The sequence below is a fragment of the Notothenia rossii genome (assembly GCF_949606895.1).
Source record: "Notothenia rossii genome assembly, chromosome: 11".
In the NCBI taxonomy this organism is placed as follows: Eukaryota; Metazoa; Chordata; class Actinopteri; order Perciformes; family Nototheniidae; genus Notothenia; species Notothenia rossii.
The window spans coordinates 18,147,057-18,173,854 of NC_136910.1; the positions used below are offsets into that span (position 1 = coordinate 18,147,057).

The following is a 26,798-nucleotide window of genomic DNA, read 5'->3' on the forward strand; positions in this document are numbered from 1 at the left end:
CTTCTTAAGATACTGCATTCAACAATTATTCAGGATGTGATTGAACTTTTTTTCTACAGAATATTGACCCGAACTCCAAGCATGTATAATCAACAGATAGCTTTACATCCAAATGTCAAGGCATTTAACAATATAAACGTTTTCATTTAGATAAATGTGCATTTATTGCAAAGAAAATTGCACAATATAAAATGATCTCAATCTTGGATAAAAACTGTATATGTTAGTTATTACCCCAGTGTGCTTATAGCCTTGTGTCTTCTGCTAATGTAAAGAGAGCAACAGTGACATCTGCAGGTCTAGAGAAAACATAGCTACATGTTTTTTTACTGTATGCCTAAACTATGGCCTAAACCCATAACTACAGTATGAACGTTTAATTAAAACCTCTTTACATGTGTCTATAAAACTATCTTCATTATATATCCAAAAGGATATATATTAAAAAAAAAACATAAATGCCAGAAGTAGTTATTTTATCAAAAGGTTTTATTCAGTAACATCAATGCCTTAACATAAGAGATGCTTTGGTGACTCGGGAATTTTCACTGAAAACTAATAAGCATGTAGACCTAAAACCTGCTTAGTATTCAGATGTTACCATTATACTGTGTAATGTATAACATTCGGAGAAAAAACTAAAACAGCTTTCGTGTTGCGTATCCTCAAGACTATAATGGATGTGCAACAAGAAAGATGGTGTAAGAGTCAAATAGAAGACTTAAATAAAAGGAAAATTCATTAAAGCAGGGGACATGAAACAAACCACTTTGCTTTGAATTATTTTAAGAGATATAAATGGAGCTGAGGACGAAATGTTTAATTAAAATTAAAATACATAGAGCTTTTTGTCATCTATGATCTATTTCCCCATTTTCCTTCAAAAGGGTTTCAAACAAGAACAATATTTTACATTTAAAACAAAAACATGTGTCCATGTATGGATGCTTTGTCCTTGTACTGGGTGGTGATGATTGTACTGTAGGTGAAAGTTGAGTTGTAGTCCTGCGGACGAGGGCTACTGCAGCTCAACAGGCATGATAGGGTGGAGGCAGAGATGGCTGTGTGAACATCAGTACAACGCTTCAGTATTACTGCTTCTAGGCTTCCTGATCTTCTCTATGTTCTTCAGGATCATGTCGTGTAACGTTACCTTCACAGAAAATAAAAGAGACCATGTGGAAAATACAGCTTACTGTTGAAATACTTCCATTGAGTCAAACAAATATTATATGAGAAATAGAAATAATAACTTACATATTGATTTCTGAGCTCAGAAACTATGATCTTCAGACTGATGTATTCCTTCTCATCGATCTCAGTTACTGTGCGCCGATAGTCCTCCTAATAAAAAAGATCAAGTTGATCCAAATATCAATATTCATGCTCATCTTCACTTAAGTGAGACACAATCTCACAAGGGCCAGACAACTTCTGTTTTCTTTACCGCTTTATATTTTATGTTCAGGGTAACAAACCCATTTTTTAAATGTATTTATACAATTTGTCAGTGAGAGCCATTGAATGTATTTACATTCTCTCTATAGAAGTTTTCATTGTTTGTGGGAGGGACAGCCACTCTCGCCCTGTAATAAAACCGCATTCACATGCACAAAAGATTCATTAAAACACTTATCGTGACGTTATCAGCATGCCAAGGTGACGAGAACCAACACTAAAGTAAAATGCAGTTTAAAAATGTTGAAACTCTACCAAAATCAACCCTTTTTCATAGACAAAAAGTCCTAACAAAAATATTTACTTACCACATGTGGATATTTTGCTATTTTAGAAACGAGCTTTGCCCTTGTGATGTAGTATCTAGAAGTAAAGAAGACAGTTAACATTGCTAAAAATCCCAGAAAGAATTTTGTAAATTATAAAGGACAAGTTAACAATCAAACACAGGAAAATAAACTGTAGCATCTAAGTCATTTGACATTAACCAGCTTTTTGTAAAACAATATGGTTAGGAATTTGAAAGACCTTGATATCTGGTCAAGGTAAGATGCTGCCTCCCCTTCAACTGTTCTGAGTTCAGCTACCGTCTCCTCCTGGATTGACACTCCAAAGTTGTTGCCGTCCTCTATCCTGGGGATTAGCAGCTGAACCCACATTTTGACCTACAGAAGAACAAAAAAAATGATAAGAACAAAAAGATGCAACATCTGGAAGGCTCACCGTGAAGTATAGACGTAGATTGGTCATGTCCACAACAGTTGCAGTAACTGTCTGGAAACGGGGGCCACTAAATACTAACAATAACTTTCTACATTAACAGGTTGAATGTGAATACGTTTAGGCTAGAAAAGTTGTTCAACCAGTTAGACACATAGCTTGCCCTTTTAAAAGTCTCTTTAGCAAGTGTAAGTGTATGTTTTGAATTAAGACAAGCCTGGCAACTCAGAATAGTTTTCACACCATATTCATCAATAACCTTATATTAGTCTTAGACTTGTTTTCTAAATGTCTAGTTGTATCAATTCATGTTGGTTTACTGTTGGTATTTTAACATTTAGCTTCTGACGCAGGAGTACGACCCTGGGACAGGATATAAGAGACATTACTTACTGTGTTACATTTCTCTATGAGTGTCCTGATCTCTGGTTTGACTTTTTCAATCAGATCCACAAGGGTTCCGTTGCTCTTCATCATCCCACCAGGCATGACAAAGACCTTGGTGCCAGTCACTGCGTTACACAGGAAAGAGAGAAAGGAGGGGGGGAATATTAACGTTGAAATTCAGAAAAGTAGAATTTCCCTTTAAATCTATTTGACCTATTTAATAGTCTTGTACTCACCCTTGTCCTCCCCACCTCCATCCTCAAGCTTTTTCTTTTTGGCATTTTGCTGAGAAACAGATAGAAACAGGATCAGGCTACACACTCCCCTCTGCCCTGCACACATTAGTTATTGAGGATTTAATTATTCTCTAAAATGGAGACTCACCGCTTCTAATCCGTCCTGGAGGTTTGAGAGCAGAATGGGGTCTGGCACAGTCAGGTTTATTTCTGAGTGTATCTCCTTCAGATCAGCGATGTTTATGATTGGATCCTGAAAATCAACAATTTTACTAGCTGTTATTTTATAACTAATTATCGGTCTCTTGGCAAGATCAAGGGTTTGGTGATATAAAGATATATACTGTAGGACTATAAAAAATGTATTGCCTGAAAAATCATTTTGACAAACAATTTTTTTCAGTTTTGACCTTTTGTATGAGTGTCTTTTTCCAAGTTTGTAATGACAAATCTGCTTCTTGGATTTTGTATACATTTTGGATGAGATTAATGAAACACCTTGATGTTACTTACTTGATTAGTCAAAAACCCTTTTTGCAATGTATGTTGTTTATTGTTACACACAAAGGCAAATTCCTTGTAAATGAAAAACCCCAAATCTCCCACTTCAAACCAAGATGTGCACAGATCTAAGGCTCATCAATGTGTGTTCAGCTGAATGGACATACAGTATAACTGACCTTTAAGAAGTGATCGAGTTCCAGCAACTTCTTCGGGAAAAAGCATGCAACTAGATCTTCTGCCTAAAAGAAATTCAATATTTTTAGATACTTGTAAACCAGAATAGTTTTGATAGCAGTATGTTTGCTGTGTTTTTTCATGTGACACTACTTACTTCTGAAGTAATACGTTCCCTGAAAGCATCGACCTGCAAAAAACACAAGGGTCCACAAATGTACATAACCTTAAACTTCAACAGCAGGTAAACGCAACATACACATCAATGCATTAGTAATATTAGCAAAAATATAATTTAAAGTTAAAATGATTAGAACATTCTACTGCACAAGGAATACGATACATTTAGTTAATGTTGTTGATGAATACTTATAGGTAAGTAAGGTTTGGGATGATCAATAAATGCACTGTTTTTTTAGTTATGACCATACACAGTCTAGGACTGGTGTAGCAAGTGTGCCAGTAGACTATTACAATTTAAAGCTATATCCCTTGTTAACATAACGCAGGTATGAGAACGGCAGCTTGTTTAAGTGGCTAACTTGTTAGCTCAGGCCTATATAATGCATGTCCTCTTCACAAACAGTGCTGCAACGTTAACTTCCACACAAGAAGCGTATTGTCTTTGTGTATCAACACCTGTTAGGAGGTTTGACAGGTGCATTCCAACAGTCGGGCAACAAGCCGGTTAGCCGCTTTTAGATAGCTAGCTGCTGTTAGCTTGAGTTCCCATATCATGCTACAAAACGTGGCTAACATGCTAGCAGGCAATAGCAACAACACGTCGTATAACTTCAACTGGGCTTTCCAGAAACACAAACCTTACCTTGGTTTTAATTTCCTTGTCCACCTTGAGGAGCGAAGACATCTTATGTGATCAAATAGGTAAAGAAAAGAGTGTTCCAATAGCATTAAATTGGCCTTTGAAACGTGTGTGTGGCTTATTTCACCTGTCAGCCACACTTTGTGAGCTCAAAGATGACGTTGTTGACACGCGACACGAGAAAGGGACTCGATGTTTGGACTGCGCCTGCGCGAAAACGTCACCGTATTTTTCTCGACGCAGCTGACGATGTAAACAAGAAAAGACAGTCGAGGGCAACAGGGATCAAATAGGCCGGTGTCACCGCAAATGATAGCCACTATATGCTCATAAACGGCTGACATGGGGCTGCCTGTTACGATTAAAGTAAATTTCCGTGGGAACGTGAAGAGATTTCTGGCTCAGGATTTGGACAAACTGGAGTGGGAGTCCGTTGAAGCCTGGGTAAGCTGCTGCTAGCTGAGCGTGCTGGCTAAACGCTGGCGCAGTTTGGTGAAGAGCAGGCCCAGACATGGCCTAGACACGTAAACAATAGACCACCTGAAGGACAGGCAATACTGTTGCGACAAAATGTTCATACGTGGTTATTGTTTAATGCTTACCCTGAATATGAGGGTTAGGATTGATATTATGCGTTTTACAGGACAATTACAGTAACTAGCTGTACTGTAAAGGTATTTCTCGGCTTGCCATTATTGATGTTTTCCTTACACTTGTGAGGAACACAAATCTGATTCAAAAAATATATTTTACCTCGGGGTTTGATAATCAATTATTTAAATGTATACATTTCAGATCAAAGCGTCTTTTGGGATCAACCACTTTCAAATCAAATACTTTGATGAGGATAATGAAGAGGTAAGGGAGTGTATACAAATACTGTATGTGTCCGTTTTGTTGTGTTTACCACTGAAGGAATGTTACTTGGTAAATGTATTTAAGTAGCCATAGTAAGTGCACCATACTTGGTTATGTACATTTATGTTATTGTATGTCTACATTTGGGAAGGCAATATAGTCATTTCTACTTCACTTCATTTATGTAAAAGGTTGAGTTACTTAGATTCTGATTAATAGGACAACATATAAATAAACCGTGTAGTTTGTTAACAAACATAAGAATACTTTAGTTCAAACTGAAGTAAGATTGCTATTAGCTAAGTAAGGGAGCAGTAGTGAACTGCAGCTTAGTACATGTACTCAAGTAATGTAAAGGAGTACACTTTTTGGGTACTTCTACTTCATTGTTTACATTTTGAACCACTTTTATACAAATACTTTCCAGATTTAGATTATTAATACGAAACATAAAACCAACTAATAACTGATTTATATATTAAGCTACTCAATATAGTTAATATAGTTATGACAACTGGCCCCACATTAACCAGCCACAACACTGAAGAGATGTGGACACTAATGTGTCACTGACAATCATTTATACAATTTATTATTCTGAATTGGGCCTTTCTCTATCGTGATATATATCCATTTCTTATACAGTAAGTCCTCTTATTTTACATTTTGCTGATAATATTTATGCTATGTAACATTTTGAATGCATGAATTTCACCTGTAAAACTGTATTTATATTCTTCTTCCAGCACTGGTTTTTAGACTTAGGATAAAATGTTCATAATGTTTGACCTGTATGATCTTTAGGCGTAAGCCATTTACATATTCCTAACTCATTCACTCTTTTCTTTCAGATTTGTATAAACAGTCAAGGTAAGAAAACGTTTGTTTGCCTATCTTTTCATTTCATAATGTATTTGAAGTAGAATATGAGCAACAATGATACCTGATATGATCTTTTTTTAAAGTTACAATTCTTACTGCGGAATAACGAAGACGACAACAGAAAATACACAATACTTACCAACAATATACAAATAATTATAAATAATTCATATAAAAAGTGGAAATATGTGTACTTTACAGAAATATGTGTGTGCAACTAATTGTTACTTATCAATGTTCTGTTGTTGTGTTTTTATTTCAGATGAATATGAAGAAGCCATCAAGGTACAGGGCATTGCTTTATTTCTGTCACATATTAAAGACACGATTAGATTTAAAGGCACATTTCGCAAGTCAGTAGAACATTGAAGAGATCATGCAGGATATGGGAATCAATTGACGATTGTAGTGGAAGTAGAATTCAGTCCAACATTATTGCGTGAATGAAAATAAAAAAACATTGCATTGCGTGACTGTTACTCTCCAGGCATGTGACAAAATATGAGGTGACACATCACATGTATTGTTTAACCTGCCTTAAGACATAAACCAGTCTAGCAGCGTTCCAATAGTTGTTTAAATAGATATTTAAAGGGGAATTGTGCCAACTACAACTACACTGTGTTTTTATATTTTATCCTTATAAGTTTATTTTTGGCATAGTCAAGATATTAGCTTATTGTTTTTATTCAATGTATCAAATGTTCATACTTCTGTGTCTCCTGTGGTATGTGTTTCATTCTTGTTTTCCACACAGAGTGCAGAGAAGCAGGGGAACCAGTTGCACATGAACGTGTACAAGATGAAGGGTCAGGCCTGTGGAGGCCCGCTGAAGACGGAGGTGAAGGAGCTGAAAGGAGACCTCCGGCCTGCTCCCCCGTATCCATCAAGGGTCAAAACGGTGGATAAAGGCACACAGGTCACCCCGGAGCGAGAAGCTGTAAGGAAACAAACAGATTCTCCTCCTCCCATCACCTTCCTCTTTCTACTCATTACATGCTCTCACACCTGCAGTGTTTACAGCGTCTTTTTGGCATTGTTAGGCACAGTAACAGTCTAGAAACACATCTTAAGCACCCGTTGTGGTTCATCTCTTGTAGTATTATTCTTTAAATAGTTTTTATAGGGCTGTACATTATATGTTTAAGCTTCAGCCATAAACTTTAGATTCCAATTTGATATAAACAACCTTTTATTTATTTGTATTCTGTTTGATTGGTCCCCATGCGAAAGACCTGGGTTCGAATCCGGTTGGGACCATGCAATTCAGCAAAGCCCAATTAATGTTAAGGATGGATAACAGTCTTTCATTGCCTATGTATTTATCTGGCAATGATGGACATATTACAGGGAATTGTGTGGTCAGTTTGTGTCTAATAATGAAAGTCAAGCTCAACTCAAATATGCTAGAAAATGAACTTCACACCTCCTTGATGTAAGTCTGATTCATTCTGTTACAGGTCACAGTAAAGGACAACAAGGGGAACAAGCCAGAAGATGAACCACCTCCCATGTGGTTTAGATCGTACATGGAGAAGGTAAGATTTCAATTCAAACAAATCAACTTCAACTTAATATTGTTGTCTCTCCAGCTTTTAATAATATAAATCAAACTCTTTTTTTCCCCCTTCTTGTTCCATAGTTTAAAGATGAGGTGGTGAAAGAGGTGGTGGAAAGGATGTGCAATGACTTTTCTGGCCAGTGTTGTACCCACAAATCACCGGATGGGCCCCTTGAAGCCAGTGGCGGTCCTTTAGGGCCAGGGCCGGGCCCCTCCACCTCAAGTGGGTCTCTGGGCTACACCCCCAACTGCAGCAGCTGCAACAAACTCACCTCTGAAGGGGCCTACAAATGCAGGTAGGAACACATGATAATACAATGAGAAGGCGCCAAGTGATGTTTCACCTGATGAGTCAACAGAGATGATCTTAACATGTCACAGATATTGTCATACACAATGTTTAGTGGTCCTTTAGACCTTTGGGCCTTTTTCGAAGTTTGCACTTTGTTTACGTCAAACTTGTTCCTGCATTCCGTGCTCTGATACATCTTTATGAGTATCAATATAATTGCTTTTTCTTGGCTTGTGTCCTGCCAGTGTTTGCCCGTCCTGCATCCTGTGTGAGATGTGCAGACACAGCCATGACCCCAGCCACAACCTCGTGAGAACCAAGACACCTCTCTCCATCCCTGAGCATGGCATGTCGGGAGAGTTGAGGTAAACGCCCAAGACCGAGGATCAATCTTCCCACTTCTTGAAACTATAAGAGATTCTTACTTGCAACAGTGCTAGCCCTTTTTGCTATCACTTCTTCTGCATTATTGGAGGAAAACATATATGAAATAGTCGCAGAGCAAGACTGCAAACATGTTTTAGCAGCTAGATTACCGTAAATAATGAATAATAAGTGTGTATGTGTTTTTGTTCTTGGAAAATAAACTTTTGATAGTCAACAAATAGGTGTTCCTGATGACATTTCAAACCAGGTTCCCAAGGCGAGGAGACATGACTGTGCGCAAGGCCGAGCGACAGCGCCTCAAAGCTGAAAGGAGGCAGCTCAGAGCTGAAGTGAAGGAAATCAAGAAGAAACTGAGACTGGAGAAGAGGGGGCTGCAGTGGAGTGGGCCCTCTACCTCAGGCAGAGCCAACCTGACAAACATGGCCTCCACGTCCACGCAGGTCCCAGCCCTGTCCCCCCCTGCTGCCACAGAAACTGCCTCAGGTCCAGCCCCAGCCCAAGGTCCCGTCCCTGCCCCGGCCCCTGATCCCCAGACCTCCAGTCCAGAGTAAGCGCCATGTGGGAAGGGCGTCCGCCAGTGCTGGGTACCTCAAACCCAGCATGGATGCAATAAAAGTCCTTTTTTTCCAAGAAAAGAAATCAAAATATGCCATCTTTGTAATCTAGTCTGTATGAGTGTGTCGCTGGCTGCTCTGGGGTGGTGGAAAATGTTGGAACTACCTCAATGTGAAACTGCTGCTGCTGCTGCTTCATAGATTTTCTAAGAAAAATTGCTTTTGAGCTGCAAAAAAAAATCTGGGGGTCCTGCTTTTTGATTCATAGAGAACAAAAGAGATGGGTATTATAAGAAACCAGGGCTATTTTCAACAATGCTCTGTACACTTGAAACTAGGGGTCCCGGGGTCTCGAACACGTCCTTGGTTCCTACTATGGCTGCCTTGTTTCTGGATGAAAATCTGCCGGACGGCACCCGTCTGGAGCCTGCTACCAAGTTCATCAAATACTGGAAGATGAGGAACTCGGGCACTATCAGCTGGACCTCAGAGACTAAGGTACTGCTCCACCCCGCCGAGAGGACAGGCCCCTCTGCTTCACTCCCACTTTGAGTCCCTGCTCAGCTTCTTATCCACTAACACCAGCTAAAATGTATTTCCCAGCCTAATCTTTCTAATGCCCTTTCCGTCTGAGACCTCAATTTTGTTTGAATTCAGTTAATTCAGTTTTGTTATTTAAGTTTTTAAGTCTTCGTCATTGTTTGAGAGTGTATGTGTGGGTGTCCCTCACTTGAGTTTATTATTTTTCTGCTGAGTGACTTTGGCTGCATGCTGTTGTCCTTGTGCCTTTTTCGCATGTGTATTCCTATTTTGTGTTTTGTGTATGTGTGTACGTGCACCCAGCTAGTGTTCATGTGGGGAAACCTCGGCCTGGCGTCAGAGGAGAGAAAGGAGGTGCCGGTCCCCTTGCTGCTGCCTGGACAAGTGGGAGTGGTCAGTGTGGCCTTTGTGGCCCCCGTGATGGAGGGGACGTACACCTCCCACTGGCGGCTGGCGCACTGCGGCTGCCAGTTTGGCCCCCGGGTCTGGTGCAGCATCGTGGTCGACCTCGGTGACGCCCGGAACGCACCCGGAAATCAGAGCAAACCACTGGCAAGTCTGATAACCAATGACACAATGTACAACTGCAGAGAGAACGTTAACTGCTGGCATGCACGGCTAGATTTGCCATTATCTGTAACTAGTGCTGTACCAATTTTTTTTGGTAGTTTACTTGAGTATATCGATGTTTTACTTCGGCTGTACTTATTTGACAGATACAATGATAAGGTATATTGAGGGGTGTTATCACATTTTTAACACCAACAATATGTTTTTGTATTCTTTGGACAACAATACCATCCCTTGCTTGAATCACAAATTCTGCCACAATTTCCGATTTTAGGGGCTCGATTTGAGATGATATCTTACTCACATTTGACATAATCATTTTTTATTTGTTTATAAAAAAGAAAAGGGAGCTGACATTTTATTTCACAATCTTATGGGTTGGTCCTGTGTAAAATATATACACTTGGACGGAAATGGTGACAGCCAAAGGAATTTCAAAATGAAAGCGTATCTTAAGACCAGGGCCGGGCCTAGACTTTCGGGGGCCCTAAGCGAGCTTTGGCTTGGGGGCTTTTGGCCCCCTCACTCTAGCGCGTTCTCACTACACACAACACGGAACCAACTTTTGTCTTATGATGTTAGCATAAGCACACATATTGTATAAATAAGCATGTAAACACCGTGGACCTAACATACTCTAGGGGGGTCCTCACCTCCTCTAGGGGGGTCCGGGGGCATGCTCCCCCGGGAAGATTTAAAAAAAAAATATATATAATATAAGTTAAAAGCATCAATCTGGTGCACTTTGAGAGCAAAATTAAGAGATCTATGGATACATCTCTCAACACCCATATGAAACAGAACTGTAAACAGATTTTTCTGTATGGATATTTTACAAATCACTTAAACTGTATTCTTGTTTTGTCATATAGTATTTCATAACTGTTTTTCATTTATTCTCTCTGGCTGTCCATCTCATAATGTTCACATAGAAACTAGCTGTCAATAGGAATATCATTCAGAAGAATTATAATTTATTGCAAAAATCTGTCACAAAAAGAGGTTGCACATTTAAATTCAGGTGTTGTTATGGCAACGTCAGTGGCCAAACAGCCACATTTACTGCTGCAAATACGTTCAAACATGCTGTTGACACGTAAAGCAGTGGCAACTATGCCACCATTTCAGCTGACTTTTTCTCAGAAATACTGTCACATAACATATTTAAGTGCTAGGTTGATGCTTAGCTAAGCTAACTATGAAACACTTTAACTGACAGGACTACGGATCAACTGTGTACTGTAAGGTAGCTTCTAGCTTCATGTTGAACAGTAAGTCAACATTTCCCAGAGAGCTTTCTTTGAAATTACCAGGTAACGCTAAAAAACATTACATTTAGATTGTATGACAAAGTGTTTATTTAATATATCTGGCTAGCTATAGCTACTTGCTAACGGTTAGCTTACCCCCGCGATTCAAAGTAACGTCAACGTAGCTGTAATTTAGCTTAATTTTGTAATTTTTCTTACATGTTCGCATAACTTGGAAGTTCACTGACATTTACATACCTTGTTTACCTGGCTCAAGTGGTGGCTCTGGGGTTGCTGTGTGAGCCAACACTTTAGAATTGTCGTATTTTTAAGAATTTTTTTTCTTATGTCCATCTTCAAAGACTCTGAGTCTGACTGACAGTTTATTTTAAACATTGTCACAGCTCACAGGTTAGGTACCTGTCAGCCAATAAGACAGATGTTTATTTCCATTCAACTCTCTGGTTGGTCTGGTGTCTTGCCTCTGTTGCATTCACTGAACACGGGAAATTACATTCCTGCCGTCCTCTCTAGTTTCATGATGAGGTTCAGTTAAAGCACGGTTAATGTATTATATTATTGACTCAATAATATAATACATGCCTTTTGAGAGTAGGAAATCTAGGCATATTAAGACAATTAATTAGATTTTTTTTTTTTTTTATTAAAAATTAAAAAAAAGATTTAATTTTTTTGTTTGCTAGGGGGCCCCTTAGTGGCTGTGGGGCCCTAAGCGGCCGCTTATGTCGCTTAATGGGTAGGGCTGGCTCTGCTTAAGACATTCAATGGTTTCACTTTACATAAACGATATTGAATCGATGATGATTCGATTTACACCCCTAGTAACATTGTCGTTTAGGTTTATACTTTTTTATTAAGACACAGGATCAAAATCGCTTAGCGTTTTACTTAAAGGTGACCTATCATGCACTTTTGTACGTCTTTTATACATGAATATGTGTCCCCGGTGTTCCAGGGAACCCACCAAGTGTCAGAAAACACAACCCTCTCTATTTTCCTCCATATCCAAATCTCTTAAAAAGGGGCTGCAACGGATCTGATACAGACTGATCCAGATTTGAACACTTCTATGACGTCACAGAAGTGGCGCTACGGCTATTGGGCCAACTCCACCAATCAGGAGGAGACAGCCACGGACATTGCCGTTCGAAAGCGCTGGAGACGCTGTAGTACATATGCCAGGCCTGTAGATGGTGCTGTTCTCACAGAATCAGTCCATGCAAAGACAGTGTTAAATTGAGCGAAATGAGGAATGGCTAAAATGCATGATCTGTTTGGTATTTTGAAAAATAAAAAGTATAAATATGCCTTTTATATAGGTATGGTCCTACACTATATTATTCAAATATAGCATGATAGGTCCACTTTAAAAAAACACATTCACATTTCAGATAAGTTTTTAGCAGTTCTACCAAAGAGAGATTTCCCCTACATTTTAGTTGGGGGCTGTAACGCGGTTACAATATTTCACAAAAAAGCGAATATTAGAGAAACAATCCAATTAAAAGCAGATGTGTCTGGTTCTCGGGTATTAATTAGAAACAGGATGTCTGTGATTTAGGTTTTAAAGAAACATATATTTCATTGTGGAACCCTTAAATTCATAGTGACACTAAACCTGGGTTACTCTTTAAAATGTAATGGTAACTTTCTGAACGCAAACTGTAGTGATACTCATGATATGGTGCTTGTGTTTGCTTCAGAAGGAGGAGGAGAGTCCAGTGGAGAAGGAGGAGGAGGTCAGGTCAAAGGACAGCGGCCCTGTCTTTCCTGTAGACCTGAACCACGAAGACTACTACTTCCCCTCCGTGGACCTGCTCACTGCACAGGTGCACGCTCACAAAGAATCTGCCATACATATATCGTATCATGTATTTTCAGCCAATACCTCTGCTTTGTTTGTGATCACACACACTCACAGAACAGCCTTTACCTTCCGTATGTCTTCTGTTTGTTTCTTTATAGGATCTATTGTCATTTGAGCTGCTGGATATAAATATTGTGCAAGAGTTGGAGAAGGTTCCGAACAACACTCCTGTTGGTGAGAAATACTTTAAACAAGATTAGTTGAAAGAGAGCAGTTTGTGCCACTTCCTCCCTTCCAAAATGTCCCTTAGCTTTGCTAGGAAAAAATGGCTACACTTACACGTTTGAGAATCGCTAAATAAGTGTGTAAAATGTGTTGTGTTTGCTTTTCCTGAATGTAGATTTGACTCCCTGCATATCTCCTCTGCCCCATGATCCACCAGTGTTGGAGGAGCCCGTAAATTCCCAGATTAAAGAAGACGCAGAGGTCACAGGGGTCAGAAAGCTTTTTGGTAAGACTGATTGTGTAACAAAAAAAATCCTGAGTTATGTGTTCTTAATTTTGTAAACATGAAGTTGTCTGTTGCTTCCCAAGGAAATGCAACTCAAGTAAAAAAAGTATCCAGCATGTTTATCTTTGGGCTAGCGTCTGAAGGCTACATTAGCCACTGCTAGCATAACATTACCCACTGCTAGCATAACATATTAATGTAGTCAGGGCTGCCAACACTCACGCATTGAGCGTGAGAGTCACGCAATTAACCCATATCTCACGCACTCACGCCACACATGCCTTTCCTCAAGCTAAGTTTTCGTCCAAAATAAATGTATAAATATAAAAATAAAGTGAAGGAACAACAAACCGAGCAGTCTACAAGTTGGAACGATATTGGGAGATTCTGATTTCACGGATCAATAACTCATGAAAAGGTTATTCAGACACAAATGACATCTCCTAAGTACCGTGGTAAGGTTGACAACGAACTACAATCACATTTTGATCAAAAAAAGCCAATACACGCCGTCCTCCGAGCTGGACACATTACATTGGTCTCTATCCGCAGCCGGAGTACAAACGAGTGCTCAGGGACCGTCTGCGAAGTGCAACTCCGAAAAAAGAGAATACAATAATATTCAATCACTATTACACAGCTTATTACTACCTAACTCACCACACACATCAATAGTCTCCTGTGTGTCACACTACAGCAAGGAGTTTGGAAGAATATGCTTTTGAATAATTTTGGGGAATATTTATAATGTAAAATCTTCAATAAATATGGCATTATCTTGAATAACTTTACTATTATACAGTATATTTCTACCAAACTCACTATTTGCATTGTTGTCGTTAGCATCTGGTTAGCTAGCTGTGCTAACGGATATTAGAAGCTGTTTCTAAAACAAGGAAAGGGAGAGCTCTGTCCTGTCAGACTGAGAGAGATAACTACAGCTCAGTGAGGTAAGGGACTCTCTGAGTGTTTAGATAGTTCACTTTAGTCTAGTTATCTCAGTGGGTCTCAAACGTTTTGGTCACCATTTATGAGAATAAATTAAAAACAGTCATGAAATACAATATGACAGTAAAACAAGAATACAGTTTAAAAGGTGAGTGATTTGTAGGCTATTCATTAAGAAAATCTGTTCACAGTTCTGTTTCATATGAGTGTTGAGAGAAGTATCCATAAATTCATTTTGCTCTCAAAGTGCACCAGGTTGATGCATTTAACTTCAATATTTAAAAAAAAAATCTTCCCAGGGGAGCATGGCCCCGGACCCCCCCTAGAGGAGGTGAGGACCCTCGCCCCCACACTTATAAAATAGCACTTTACCTCTGCTTACACCTATATGGCATTTTATATGCTGTGAGCTGATTATCGAGCCTTCATTGTAAGAGTCGCGAGTACACTGTGTATGGTGTATGTGCGTATTCCACTGTAGCGCCCTGTACATTAATGGGAAACCCTGGTTTGTACATGTTCAATACATTTGTAACACTGTACACATGAACGTTTTGTTTTTTCGGTTCACCAAAAAAAAAAAATCTCACTCCAATGTTGGCACCCCTGATATAGTCGCTAGATTTTAACAAGAAAAATGATGTTTGGAATAAAGAAGAAGATATCTCTGATTCTGCCACATAAATCAGTATATCATTAGTCCATTACAGAAGTTCATTGGTAAATCTGTGGATTACTCTGTTAATATGTGTTGTATTTGGTCAAGCAGTAAAACTGAGGCAGCAGAAGGAGCAGCTGGAGCCTTTGGTCCAGGAGGAGGACCGGGAGGAGGAGATCAGTGGAGCCCAGTTCCTCTGTGAGACCGTCATCCGCTCCCTCACCTTAGAGGAGGCCCCTGATCACAGACCCCTGCGCAGGGCCCTGCACAGCAGCCACAAACCTCAGGGTGAGAATGAGAACTTTAATCACACTGTGTTATGTGGTGGAAATCCTTGAAATGAACTGGCCAAGAGTTGTCCTTCTGACTCTTTGATCAACTTTGGAGTCACAGAGCTTTCAGAAAGCAAAAGTCTCTACAGCCCAGAGCAACAACTCAAACTGAGTCAGCTTGTATACAGATTCAGTGAATACATGCTGAGTCATGATATTACTGATCCATGGCTCTAAGGGCATTAGACCCATGATCAGATCAATGGTAACCTACTGTGTGGTCACATTGCACCATCTTATCTACATTTATCTACTATTTTTTGACAAGTGAGGCTTACAGAATATAGTTTTTTTTACAACATCATGGCATTGTGTTTTATTGATAATCCGTATTTCCATTACTGTTATTATTAAACACTGTTGCCAAAGTAATTTAACTCAGAAATGCAGTGTTTCTTTGTTTTGTGCAGTATAATCAGGTGCTCACACTTAGTTTTTCTCCCTTCTTTTCTTCCAGTTGTGTCGCGGGGCACCAGCTTTTGCTTGGAGAGGGTTGTAGAGGCTGAGCAGACGACAGAGACAGTACAGGAGGGAAGTGAGGAGATCTGTGCTGTTAGACTGGAGAGTTCAGCTCTGCCTGTCAACACAGGCCTCAACCAGATCACAGAGGAAGAGGAGACCAGACCAGGTTAGTGGAACACTTCCGGGATTCGGTTTATTCCTGTTTATTAACTTATTTGTATTACATCCGTGCTTTTAATTGCACACCGACAGTTTGATATCTGCAATTCTTAGATGCTAATTTTGTGGGGGTTTTTGCCTCTTTTTTCAGTTTTGCAGGAACCAGCAAATGAAAACCTGCATACGAGTTCACATCATGATATCGAGAACGAAGAAGTCATTGATGACATGCAAAACATAGCAGAAATTCAAGAGGAGAAAGAGGAGGGTGGAACTAAAGGAGAAGACTGGGAGGAGGTGAGGGTTTAACCTTTTTTAAACTGAAACCTTTCTCTGGCATCTTATCTGTAAGAGTTGCTTTATTATTTCAGATCCACATTTCCCTTCTAACCACATCAGTTGTCTTAATGTAATCACATCCACCATCGTCTCGTCCTGTGTCTCAGGTCAGCAGTCAGACCTCCTCAGTCTCCTCCTGCGACGATTACATCATCATCCTCCCAGACTGCTTTGACACCAGCCGGCCTCTGGGGGAGTCCATGTACAGCTCCGCCATGTCGCAGCCGGACCCCGCCCCCCCCGCCGCTGCTGCTGCTGATGATGACGTGACCCCAGCCGATCCGGACGCACTGCAGGAGGAAGAGGAAGAGGAAGACTCCAACTCGGGGCCGGATGACGTGGCCCCGCTGAGAGAGAGGCAGGAGGCAGTGGATGCAGAGGATTTGTCTGTGAACACGTGGCCCCTGCCCATCCCCCCCCCCCACAGCAGTGTGAACCAGATGCTGTGCGCCTCCCAAACCCTGGACGCCGTGACGCTCACGCCTGTAGTGGTGCCTCCACCAGTGCTGCCTGACCCCCTGCTGCCCCCCCCCACACTCTACTCACCCAGGTTAGATCACACAAATGGTCTTTGGCATGTGTGGAACTAACTTTTGGATGTGAATCAGTATTTAAGCTGGATTTCTGTCAGTTTTTTTGTTCTTGTCGTTGAAATGTCTTCGTTTTCCTCGTTAACAATGTCAAGTGTAAATAAACATGGCTATCTCTATGGGAACCCAGTATGAAAGTTAATTAATGACGATATATTGCACCTTGAGCAGTTTTGGTTTTGGTTGCAAAAGCTAAAATACAGAATGTCTCTTTTAAATAAATGAAAAAACTTTAAATGTGTTTGTAAGTTAGCAAATGGGGAATTATCCTCCAACTGATAACAGTTTTTGAACTGTTGATTGTTTCCAGAAAATGTTTACGTTTCAAATATTTAATGTGACATTGACAAGGTTGTATCACTGCGCTTTTTCAAGTGGCATTATTATCGCCGCCTCCATCACAATGAAAACCAGATTGCTTACTTCAAGCGAAAAAATTAGAAACTTATTCAGATCATCAGCGCAAATTATGCAAATAAATGCCCTTAGCGTCGTTTAACTAATGCTGCTACTTTGCACACGGCACTCTGCATTTTATTTTTCGCGGCTTTGTGCGTAAATTACGCATTTATTTTCCCAAGAGATCAAACCTGGTCAGGCAGAGTTCCATTTTGAAAGCTAGACTTATAGGGAACCAATCTAAACAGGGTTGGTTTAATTATTCTTTACCTATTACATTTTGCGATCAACATTTACTTCACAATAAGTTAAAGGAAATAACTTGTCTATTGCCACTTAGAAAAAAAGTAATTTGGGATTAAATAGAGTATTAAATGATTCGTTTTTTCTTCTTCTTCTGCCTGCTACAGACTTATATGTTTTAAGTCGTCTTTGTTTGATTTGTGCTTCAGGTCTGAGGCACTGTACCTGGCCGAGGATCCCAGTCCTCCAGCCTGTGATCCATATGAGCCACATCAACCGAGGGTCCACCTAAATGGTGAGTTTCACTGTTTGTCCGCCCAGCTTTAAGCACATCACAGTGTCATAGTACAAACTGGCACACATGGAGCATAAAACCACTCGGCATGACACAGCAATATCAACACAACATCTTCACCAGTGTGTTTTGGGTGTTATATAAATAAGACTGTGGTGGATTGACTTCAGTGTTGCCTCACAGAAAGGAAACACATTGTTGCCCTTGCTGGGAAGACAGGAAGTGAGAGCGCACACAAGCTTTCAGAATCTGTTGCTTCAGCAGAATGCTTTGTTCCTCCTCTAATATTGTGTTTGCATGTGTGTGTGGTTCCTTTTTTTCTTTTCTTTTAAAAATAAAATCTGCTTTGCAGTATCATCTGGTCTGTCGAGATCAGCAGGCTCAGCATCCAGTGCCTTTGAGACATACAACCCCAGACCCAGCAACGCTTTGCAGCCAAGGTGCAATACAACAAAGAGTAAAATTTGATATATTTCACTTTCATAAAGCAGATTCCTTCCTTGGTTTCTCTTTTGTGTTGACGATACGCATCTGTTTTTATAATTTATTTGTGTAACAACCTAATCTGATAGCTTTTAACAGAGTCTATAATCAGAAATGTGATGCACATGTACTTTTTTATAAACAAATCCAACTAGAAAATGTTGTTCTCTGCTATATTGTTATACAACCCAGCTTAACCACATCCCTGTCTTTATACAAGGGGCCAAGGAGGCATCACCGAGGGACTTGTCAAAGGGGCCCTCTCTGTGGCAGCGTCCGCTTATAAAGCTCTCTTCACAGGACCAAACTGCTCAATACAGGTACATCACACAGAAACCCTTATTTAAAGTCTTTTTTGTTTTGTGTATCATAAATGCATAGCAAAACAAACAGTATATCAGAGTTATAGTGGGAAGATTACGTTACTGAAGGGCAAGTGGATGATATTCATTTTCCATTTCAAAATATATAACTCGTAAAAAATGTGTTAAAAGGCCCCAGTTTTTTTCAACTCAAAAGTGTTCCCTTTTCTGTACTTTGTTATATAGATTTGTGTGCATGTAAATTGTCTGCAAAATCTGAAATCACAAAGTTCCGTCCCCCAACCCTTGCCTGAAACACCTCCATCGGAATCCTTTGTTTTCTTCCGTGACATAGTAACATGTTATCGGCTAGCGCTCCAACACATTGTACGTGATATATAAGGGGTTGGACATGTCTATGCAGTTGACCAATCACAACAGAACCCGCCAGCTAACCAATCAGAGCAGACTGGGCTCTGGTTTCAGACAGAGGGTGAAAAGAGGTGCTGCAGCACACGCAGGATGAGAAAAATAAAGAGCTTTTTGAACATGAAAGCATGGAGACGGGTCAAAGTAGAGGCACAAAATACAAGTATGAACCTGAAAATGATCATAATATGGACCCTTTTAAGAGTTGGCCCTCCGATAAATGTAATCACATTGGCGAGAACATGCTTGAGAGATATTACATTTCTAGGATCTTATGATCTTTGCATCAGCATTTTCCCCAGAAAATGTGTGACCATTTTTGCAAAAATGTGATCGATAATATTTAAAGAAGGAATATTTTATAATAACAGGTCCTACTTCTATGTGTAATATGAAAGGTGTGACAAATCCACAGAGATTTAATGTATGAACAACATTTTGAGATCCCCTTCAGACAGGTAATTGTTTTCTCACTCACTTCACTTTTTCTGTTTCACATGTCCAGTAATAGCAGGCAGCTTTTTCCAACCAAACAATGTCTGGTAAACCCCCTTTACACAACCTGTGCAGCACCAGACAGCAGAGGGACAAAATAAGCTACCAGCTGGTGAAACTAGTGGAGCGTTTAGAAACTAAAGAGCCAGATATATCCACTGAGGGTTTTTTAGAACAAACGGAGCTTAAAGGAAAGTGAATATCATCAATGGACATCAAAAGAAAGCTAATTTTGCTCTGTGTCAGAACCAGGTTGGGATTTTCACGGCGGCAATGGCCGTCGTAGCCCCTCGGTCTGGCCGTTATGCCCCACAAATAATTGTACGTCCTACGGCCACCTTGGTCTTTGGGCCCCTCACACTGTTAAAATCTCGAAGTTGCTTTAAAAGCGTCAGAACAGTGGTTTCGGAACTGCATTATGCTGCGTTCACAACGGACGCGATGCAAATATTCGCATTGCTCTAACCCAGGGGTCGGCAACCCCTGGCACGCGTGCCAGCATTGGCAGGCGGCACCGTAACCAGTGGCACACTAGGAATAAGTGGAATAAGTGCAATAATATTTAAATTGTATTTTCGGATCCTGAACGAGACCGCCGCCAGAGCGCGTCTACCTGCAGAAGGAAGCCATGCACGCAACGCAGCCCCGCTCTCTTTAACTCCAGGTGACTTTCTGCCGCTTTCCTCCGTGGTGCAGTGCTGATCGAAAGCACTTCACAAATTGCAGTAGGCCTACCCATAAGGAGCTGTACAAATGCCGCAGTTTTTGCGTGGCTGTGTCTTTAGTTGAAAGCCCAGTGGCGATCTGCTCATCGAAATAATATGCTACAAAGGGGCGGACTGGCAATCTGTGTGTTGAACTTTCCTGTCGGCTCCCAGACCGTAGTCGAGGTGGGAAGCAGCAACAAGTTTCAGGTTCAATAACCCACTTTAGCTTAAATGACTGGAGAGAGGCGAGCTCTTCTTGGGAGGCCGTTGCATTTATTTAGTTGTTCTTCTGTTTCACAAAATACATCACAGACCTCTGTTTTTCTGCTGCCTCGTTTCACTTCCAGAAACATACACACGTTCCCACTTCCCTCACTGTCGCTCTGCCATCCACACACACACACATACACAAGCCACACCCCTCTCTCTCTCTCTCTCTCTCTCTTAAATGGACAGCGATCTCATCTCACTCTGCATGACCCTAATATCATAACATCAATGTGTGTTCTGGAGAATCACAGAACGGACGATTGTCCTTATTATTATGCCGTTTAAACCAATTATTTAAATGTGTTAAATGTGTACGTTTCGTTGACAGGTCCACACACTGCTTCCCCGCAGCGAGGCTCCCCCCGCCCTCCGGCTGATAGTTCACGAGCGTCAAGCTCCCCCCCCCGTTGATAATTCTCGATCGTCGGCAAGCTGATAACAATCTTTTTTTTAAATGGCACTTCATATCAAAAAGATTGCCGACCCCTGCTCTAACCGCTGGGGTTTCACCGCGGCTGCCAGCTGTGTTTACTCCTGTCATTCAAACAGGACGCGCTGGAGAGGGGGTGGGGCTTTTATTCATGTAAATACTGTGGTGGAAACCAACTATGACAAAATTAACCTATTTTACCGTGATTTAATTGTAATACACGTTTCAAAAATGATGCCGAAGTAACTAAATACTGATGACGGTTAGTAAAAAACATGCTTTGACAAGTGTGCAGACAAGACGGCAGGCGAAAAACTTTTAAAATGCGTGTTTTCCGAATGGAGATTGGATCGATCAGGCTAAACTAACATGTAGCTGCTCCGTCCAAACTCACAACAACGTCCTAAAGACAGAATTAAAGCAGTGACTGTATTCACCATGACACAGACAGTCTGTGGTTTGTACATCTTTAACTTTTGTCCAGTTTCTGAACAGATATGAGGAGCTGTGAGGAGTTGATTAAAGAGACTCTCGTACACACACACGCACGCACCCACGCACAGACTTTTGCATTTCAAAGTATTGCTTGTTCACACAGTTCAATGTTGGAGCTTCACTGTGCACTGCTGAATGTATGTGCAGAATTTGACCCTTGAAGGCTGTTTCTTCTGCTCTGAAATTGAATGTATTTGTTACATATTATTAGAATTTTAGATTTTTAGATTTGATTTCGGATTTGTGAATGGGAGAAGTAGTAGATGGAAAACCTACCGAAAACTAATTATTCAAAGTATACAGTAATACTAAGGAGGCATAGGCCTATATGATGATATAATGTTTGACATTATTGATATATAAAAAGTGATTTATTTTCCATGTCATTTCTTATCAGAAAGTGAAGTTATTTATTTGTAAGCTCCAAATCCAAATTTTTCCCTCAATGGCCTTTGTGCCCTGGCATGTGGCCTTTCCGCCCTGACATAACGTGTGACACCAAAGGCCAAATGGCCTTGCCTCTAAAATGATGAAAATCCAAGCCTGGTCAGAACTCAAAGTTCATCATAACAGCTTTAGAAGGTAATACAGTGTTGCATTTAAAGGTTTTTTCCATTGCCCTTTTGTAACTCAGCTGGGAAAAGAATGCAACTTTAACAAACTGCTGTTAATCCTAACATTTAATCAAATGAAAATTAAAAGTGTATTTGAGAGCTCGGGAATTATATGATTGGTATTGTTTCAGTAGCTACTCGCCTGTGTAGTGAGTCAGACCAGAAGTTCATTAACCGTTGTGACCCCACATATTTTCCCTGAATTGTGTCAATAAGTATAAAGTATAAAGCTGCTGCCAACACGTTCCATTAACCAATGCTCTGTTTTAGGTATGGATTACTCAGACCTTTTACAAAGTATAAGCATTAATAGGAAAATGATGAAAATCTCAGTTACAATTAAAAATCCTGCATTCAAAACTTTACTTTATTGTAACAGTACTAAAGTACTCATCAGCATCTACATGTACATGTAAAGCACAAAAAGAAAAGTTACTCATTATGTAGAATGGCATTTTATACTCATAATATACACATTATATTATTATTATTATAATAATAATATAACAATACCTTGTTGCTGATTATAATAAGCCACAGGTAAAGGTGTGGCAATTATAAAATATAAAATAATGTATTACTTGATTCATATTTTATAATAATAATTATACTACACATAATTTATATTTTGAGATGTTTACATTTTAGAATTGTTTATTTCTACTCTTTTAATTTCTCTTATGTGCAATGCCTTGTTTTTTGTGTGCTGCTGCAACGCAAAAAATCCCAAATTGGGATCAATAAAAAGTACATCTTATCATCTTATCTTAATAAACATCTGACTTTTATAAATGTAACTGAGGCTGTCCAATAAATATATAGTAGAATATTTGCCTCAAACTTAGTAAACTCTGTCTTTATTTACTCTGTATGTCCCGGTATCTCACCATCTCATGCCTGTTTTGTTTCCCCCCCTGCAGCGAGGCATCGACCCGGCCACCCGGCAGGACCCTTCCCTGATGGCCATGCTGCTGGAGATGGGCTTCAGAGACCAGCGGCTCAACCAGCGGCTGCTGAGGAAGCACGGCTACAGCCTGCTGCACACCGTCAACGAGCTGGTGCAGATCGCCGAGGACAACCAGAGCAAAGCTGTCAATGCTCCGCACTGAGCCAGGGAAACGCTACTCTAAAAATAAATGTATTTGACTTTTAAACATTACGTCAAGAGAATATTAAGATTATGACCTGCGTATATATCACCCTTTCCAGTGTCTAGATTTGTTTTAAATTGTGTAGAGAAAGATGTTTATGATTCGTTCTATTCAATACTTTTCCAAAGGGTGGATGGTTATTTAGAAACTGATGATAAGACGGCAATGTCTCTAAAGAGGAATTATTTCTTGGACTTGCTCATCAGAGAGAAAATAGATATTAGGCGCTTTCACACCGCAGTACTTTTCCCACAAAGGTTCATGAGAACTCTTTAGTTCTGATGAACTAAAGAGCAGATCGCGTTCACACCGGAATAAGTTCCTGGGGGGGGATTAGGCAAATGAAGCCGCTGACGTCACTTCTTCTTCTTCTGCTTTGGGTTTACTGACAGGCCGCAAACAACTTCACGGCGTATACCTCTACTGAAGCCTTCAGAGTAAATCGCCAGAACGCCGACACCTCCTCATCTCCACCGCTCCCATGTTTTCTTTTGTGTTGCCATTAGTTAGTCTCTCTGCGTTTGTGCGCTGGGCTAATGCTAATAATGCTAATGCGAGGATAATAAAATAGTGGCTTCACAAAACTTTTGGGGAGTTTTACAGGGCGTGGTTTGCAATCCGCCCAGCCAATCAGAGATAGGAACCTTTTTCTCCCATTAAAGTACCTGCTCTCTAGCAGGGACTGAAAAGGAGGTAAAAAAGGTTCTGATTAACTCATTTTTGTTCCGGCTCTTTTTGGTGTGAACGCGACATTTCGGAACTATGTCGGAACTAAAGTGGGAAAAGTACTGCGGTGTGAACGCGCCTATTGGCTTTTTCTGCCATTACCTTTTGATTTAGCTTCAACATTTTGACAAAATTAACCATATCTACGCTTGTAAATTCTTACAAATAGTGGTTAGCCTTTGCCATGTCTTGTGTAGCTTCAACAAGGCAAAAAGTGCGTATTCCCGCTCTTCATTATTAGTGTTTGTATGGCTGTTGTTGCTGCTTCCTCGGCGCTGAAAAATAAGTATTTTGACTGGGCTTGGCTAGATTCCTTTCACAAATAGAGTGAGGAAAATGAATACGGTTGAATGTCATTAAAGATAGAAAGAGACAGCTCTCATGTGCTCTACTGAAGCTAACGTAGCTAACGATATCTGGGTGGCAAGGGTCAGAAGCGCAGAAATGAGAATATTTAAACTTTTCCCGATTATCATAGTGAACTCTGCCTAACCAATGCAATCTTCTTTCTGTATCAGAGTACTGTTATTTTAGACGTTGACATGTGGAATGTATACTTAAACTGTCCGAAACTGACTCGGATGTTTTCTATCGCTTTTTAGGAGACACCTGCATGACAGGTAGAGGCTTTAGAGATGTGTTTTCTCGTGGTCTTAGCACAGTCACGGTAGAAAGTGTCCGCTTCCTACATCCTGCCTGCATCTTCTCTATTCGCATATCCAGCTGAAACAGTCATTTAACACTTACTTAAACTCGAGATGTCTCTAACAACACATTCCTCACTCTCATAGTGGAACCAAGTATATCTTATTTCCTTACATTGCCTTTATAAAAACATGATTATTAGTTTGCTGAAATATACATACGGTGATTTGTGGTGTGAGTGTGCAGATTTAAGTTAATGTCTGTTATTTTGAATCCTGTGTGGGTGCTTGAGGATTTTCTTTTGTTGATCACCCACGTTTAAAAAAAATCATGCTCTGAAGAATAATTCTGAATATATCTACTATGCTTGTCAACTTATTCCTCTGTCACAGAGTGTATACATTAAATATCCTTCTACTGTCAATCCGCCAATAAAATATTTGCACATCTCGCTTGTCTCTTTTGTTTTAATGCCAAATGTCTAGATGTAGGTCATGGTACACTATATATCTGATATACAGGAGGACAGGCTGTACTAGGTTATATGGAGTTTGTCAAAAGTTCAGAAGTTAGATACTATAAAGAAGTGATGATGCTGCATTTCTGACAGAAGGAGGTTGGGTTTAACATATTTTATGACCGCTTGTGTACATCAAAGCTGCATTACTAATGTATGTCGGTAGCCAAGAGGTTGACTCACTGCACTTGACATATCATTTTAAGGTTCATACAGTTTTGAGTTTGTACTAGAAAGTACATAAATGTTTAAAAAAACATAAATGTTCTCATACTGTAACTGAGCATACTTGTCATCACCACCAATCTGAAATGCTCCGTTTTAAGTGCCTGTCTCTTTAAGCCCTTTTCCCAAAACGGCTCTGGTTAGTCAGTGTTTCCAGCTCTGACATATTTGTGGTGTCTGCGTAATCATAATCCGAGATAAGGAAATCTCACCTTGACCAATATTTACAGTTCGCAACACTGAGATTGTTTTTTCGGTTGGGTCATGTTAAATCTCTAACTCACTCTGGCTTGCTTCCCCAAATGTTCCTACCCAAGCTTTTTGAAAAAGAACATACTAACTATCATCAGCAGGATTTACTTAGGGTCATGATTGATTTGGCATCACCCTTTTGGTAACAACAAATGCAGTCTGATACTAAGTGGCGTAAGTACTGTACTTGAGTACAATTTTGAGATACTTTAGTTGAGAATTTCCACTTATGCTACTTTTTACTTCTACTCCACTACAATTCATAGTTCGAGTACTTTCACCCCACTACATTTATTTAACACTTTTAGTTACTTTGCAGATTTGGATGAATAATGTGAAATATATTCAACTCTTAAATCAGACTTTAGTTACACCTGGAGTAAATTCAAAAGCTACCCTGCAGCATACAAAGTCATTAAAACTAGCTGCACCTTTACCAGCTTTGACAACTTTAATGCATCAATAATTATAATGAAAACATATGATGTATATTATTCTGAAATGGACCAATCTGCAGAATAAGTATTTTTACATTTTTTTTGCATATATTTTGATGCAAATACTTTTGCACTTGAATGCAGGACTTTTACCTGTAACAGAGTATTCCGACACTCTTGTACTCTGGTTCCAAATACTTCTTCCACCTCTGCTGATACAAGTCCCTGAACTAATGGGGCTGTAAAACTACTGTGTGTGGGAGAAAACACTATAGGAAAGGGAAACCCCCAATAAGGATATTGGGCCCCTTTAATTCAGAATATGTCCAGTTTGTAACAAATGTTAAGGTATAAATATGGCAATACTTCATCTGTTCCCCATATGCTCAATCAAGCAATAGACTGTGACTTAAATGAAGATCTTCGAGATACTCCAAGGTTCCCCCAGGGCCCCCAACCTTGGAGTATCTCGACGATTGAATGATGACCCATTTTTTGGGGTCAGGAGGGTTCCCCTTGGCTCAATAACAGGTTAATCTGGCCATGGTATAACAAATAAAATACCAGAGTCAAAATAGCTTACACTATAACGTTTGGGGTTAGTTGCACATTTGCTAGATTAGGTCTGAAAATGTGTTTCCATTCTTTATAGCCTTTAAG

At 40.0% G+C, this 26,798-nt stretch overlaps 2 protein-coding genes across 6 annotated transcripts; one reads left to right on the forward strand and one right to left on the reverse strand.

Moving 5' to 3' along the window:
• Positions 1-471: 471 nt before the first annotated feature.
• Positions 472-4,464, reverse strand: psme3 (proteasome activator subunit 3). Of its 2 annotated transcripts, XR_013803889.1 has the most exons (11): positions 4,306-4,464; positions 3,637-3,669; positions 3,482-3,544; positions 2,950-3,054; positions 2,802-2,850; positions 2,572-2,690; positions 1,987-2,123; positions 1,767-1,821; positions 1,535-1,586; positions 1,258-1,344; positions 1,101-1,153 (listed from the first exon to the last, which is right to left on the reverse strand). XR_013803889.1 is itself a non-coding variant. In XM_079658564.1 (10 exons), exons 1-10 carry the CDS (start codon positions 4,345-4,347, stop codon positions 1,073-1,075), a joined length of 771 nt encoding a protein of 256 aa, XP_079514690.1. In that variant the 5' UTR covers positions 4,348-4,464; the 3' UTR covers positions 472-1,072. The 2 variants fall into 2 exon arrangements, 1 of the variants encoding a protein (XP_079514690.1); XM_079658564.1 differs by lacking the exon at positions 1,535-1,586 and having other exon boundaries at positions 472-1,153.
• Positions 4,465-4,523: 59 nt separating this feature from the next.
• nbr1a (NBR1 autophagy cargo receptor a) lies at positions 4,524-25,157 on the forward strand. Of its 4 annotated transcripts, none has more exons than XM_079658560.1 (22): positions 4,524-4,746; positions 5,098-5,160; positions 6,012-6,030; positions 6,305-6,327; positions 6,800-6,982; positions 7,503-7,580; positions 7,685-7,899; positions 8,141-8,260; positions 8,530-8,829; positions 9,175-9,334; positions 9,680-9,928; positions 12,921-13,046; positions 13,183-13,258; positions 13,425-13,535; positions 15,253-15,429; positions 15,931-16,101; positions 16,246-16,391; positions 16,541-16,983; positions 17,875-17,960; positions 18,313-18,400; positions 18,664-18,763; positions 23,106-25,157. In XM_079658560.1, exons 1-22 carry the CDS (start codon positions 4,645-4,647, stop codon positions 23,292-23,294), a joined length of 3,225 nt encoding a protein of 1,074 aa, XP_079514686.1. In that variant the 5' UTR covers positions 4,524-4,644; the 3' UTR covers positions 23,295-25,157. The 4 variants fall into 4 exon arrangements, with proteins under 4 accessions (XP_079514686.1, XP_079514687.1, XP_079514688.1 ...); XM_079658561.1 differs by having other exon boundaries at positions 18,313-18,417; positions 23,106-23,293; XM_079658562.1 differs by having other exon boundaries at positions 18,672-18,763; positions 23,106-23,244.
• Positions 25,158-26,798: the final 1,641 nt, after the last annotated feature.

What these genes read in the sequence shown, in the direction of transcription:
- psme3 (XM_079658564.1), bottom strand. Translation starts at nt 4,347, where the DNA reads ATGTCTTCGCTCCTCAAGGTGGACAAGGAAATTAAAACCAAG. An exon ending in ACAAGGAAATTAAAACCAAG is followed by an intron (nt 3,670 to 4,305) that starts GTAAGGTTTGTG and finishes TGTTTTTTGCAG; the next exon opens with GTCGATGCTTTCAGGGAACG. An exon ending in TAGCAAAATATCCACATGTG is followed by an intron (nt 1,345 to 1,766) that starts GTAAGTAAATAT and finishes CTTTTTTATTAG; the next exon opens with GAGGACTATCGGCGCACAGT.
- nbr1a (XM_079658560.1), top strand. Translation starts at nt 4,645, where the DNA reads ATGGGGCTGCCTGTTACGATTAAAGTAAATTTCCGTGGGAACGTGAAG. An exon ending in GCTGGACCTCAGAGACTAAG is followed by an intron (nt 9,335 to 9,679) that starts GTACTGCTCCAC and finishes ACGTGCACCCAG; the next exon opens with CTAGTGTTCATGTGGGGAAA. An exon ending in TCCGAACAACACTCCTGTTG is followed by an intron (nt 13,259 to 13,424) that starts GTGAGAAATACT and finishes TCCTGAATGTAG; the next exon opens with ATTTGACTCCCTGCATATCT.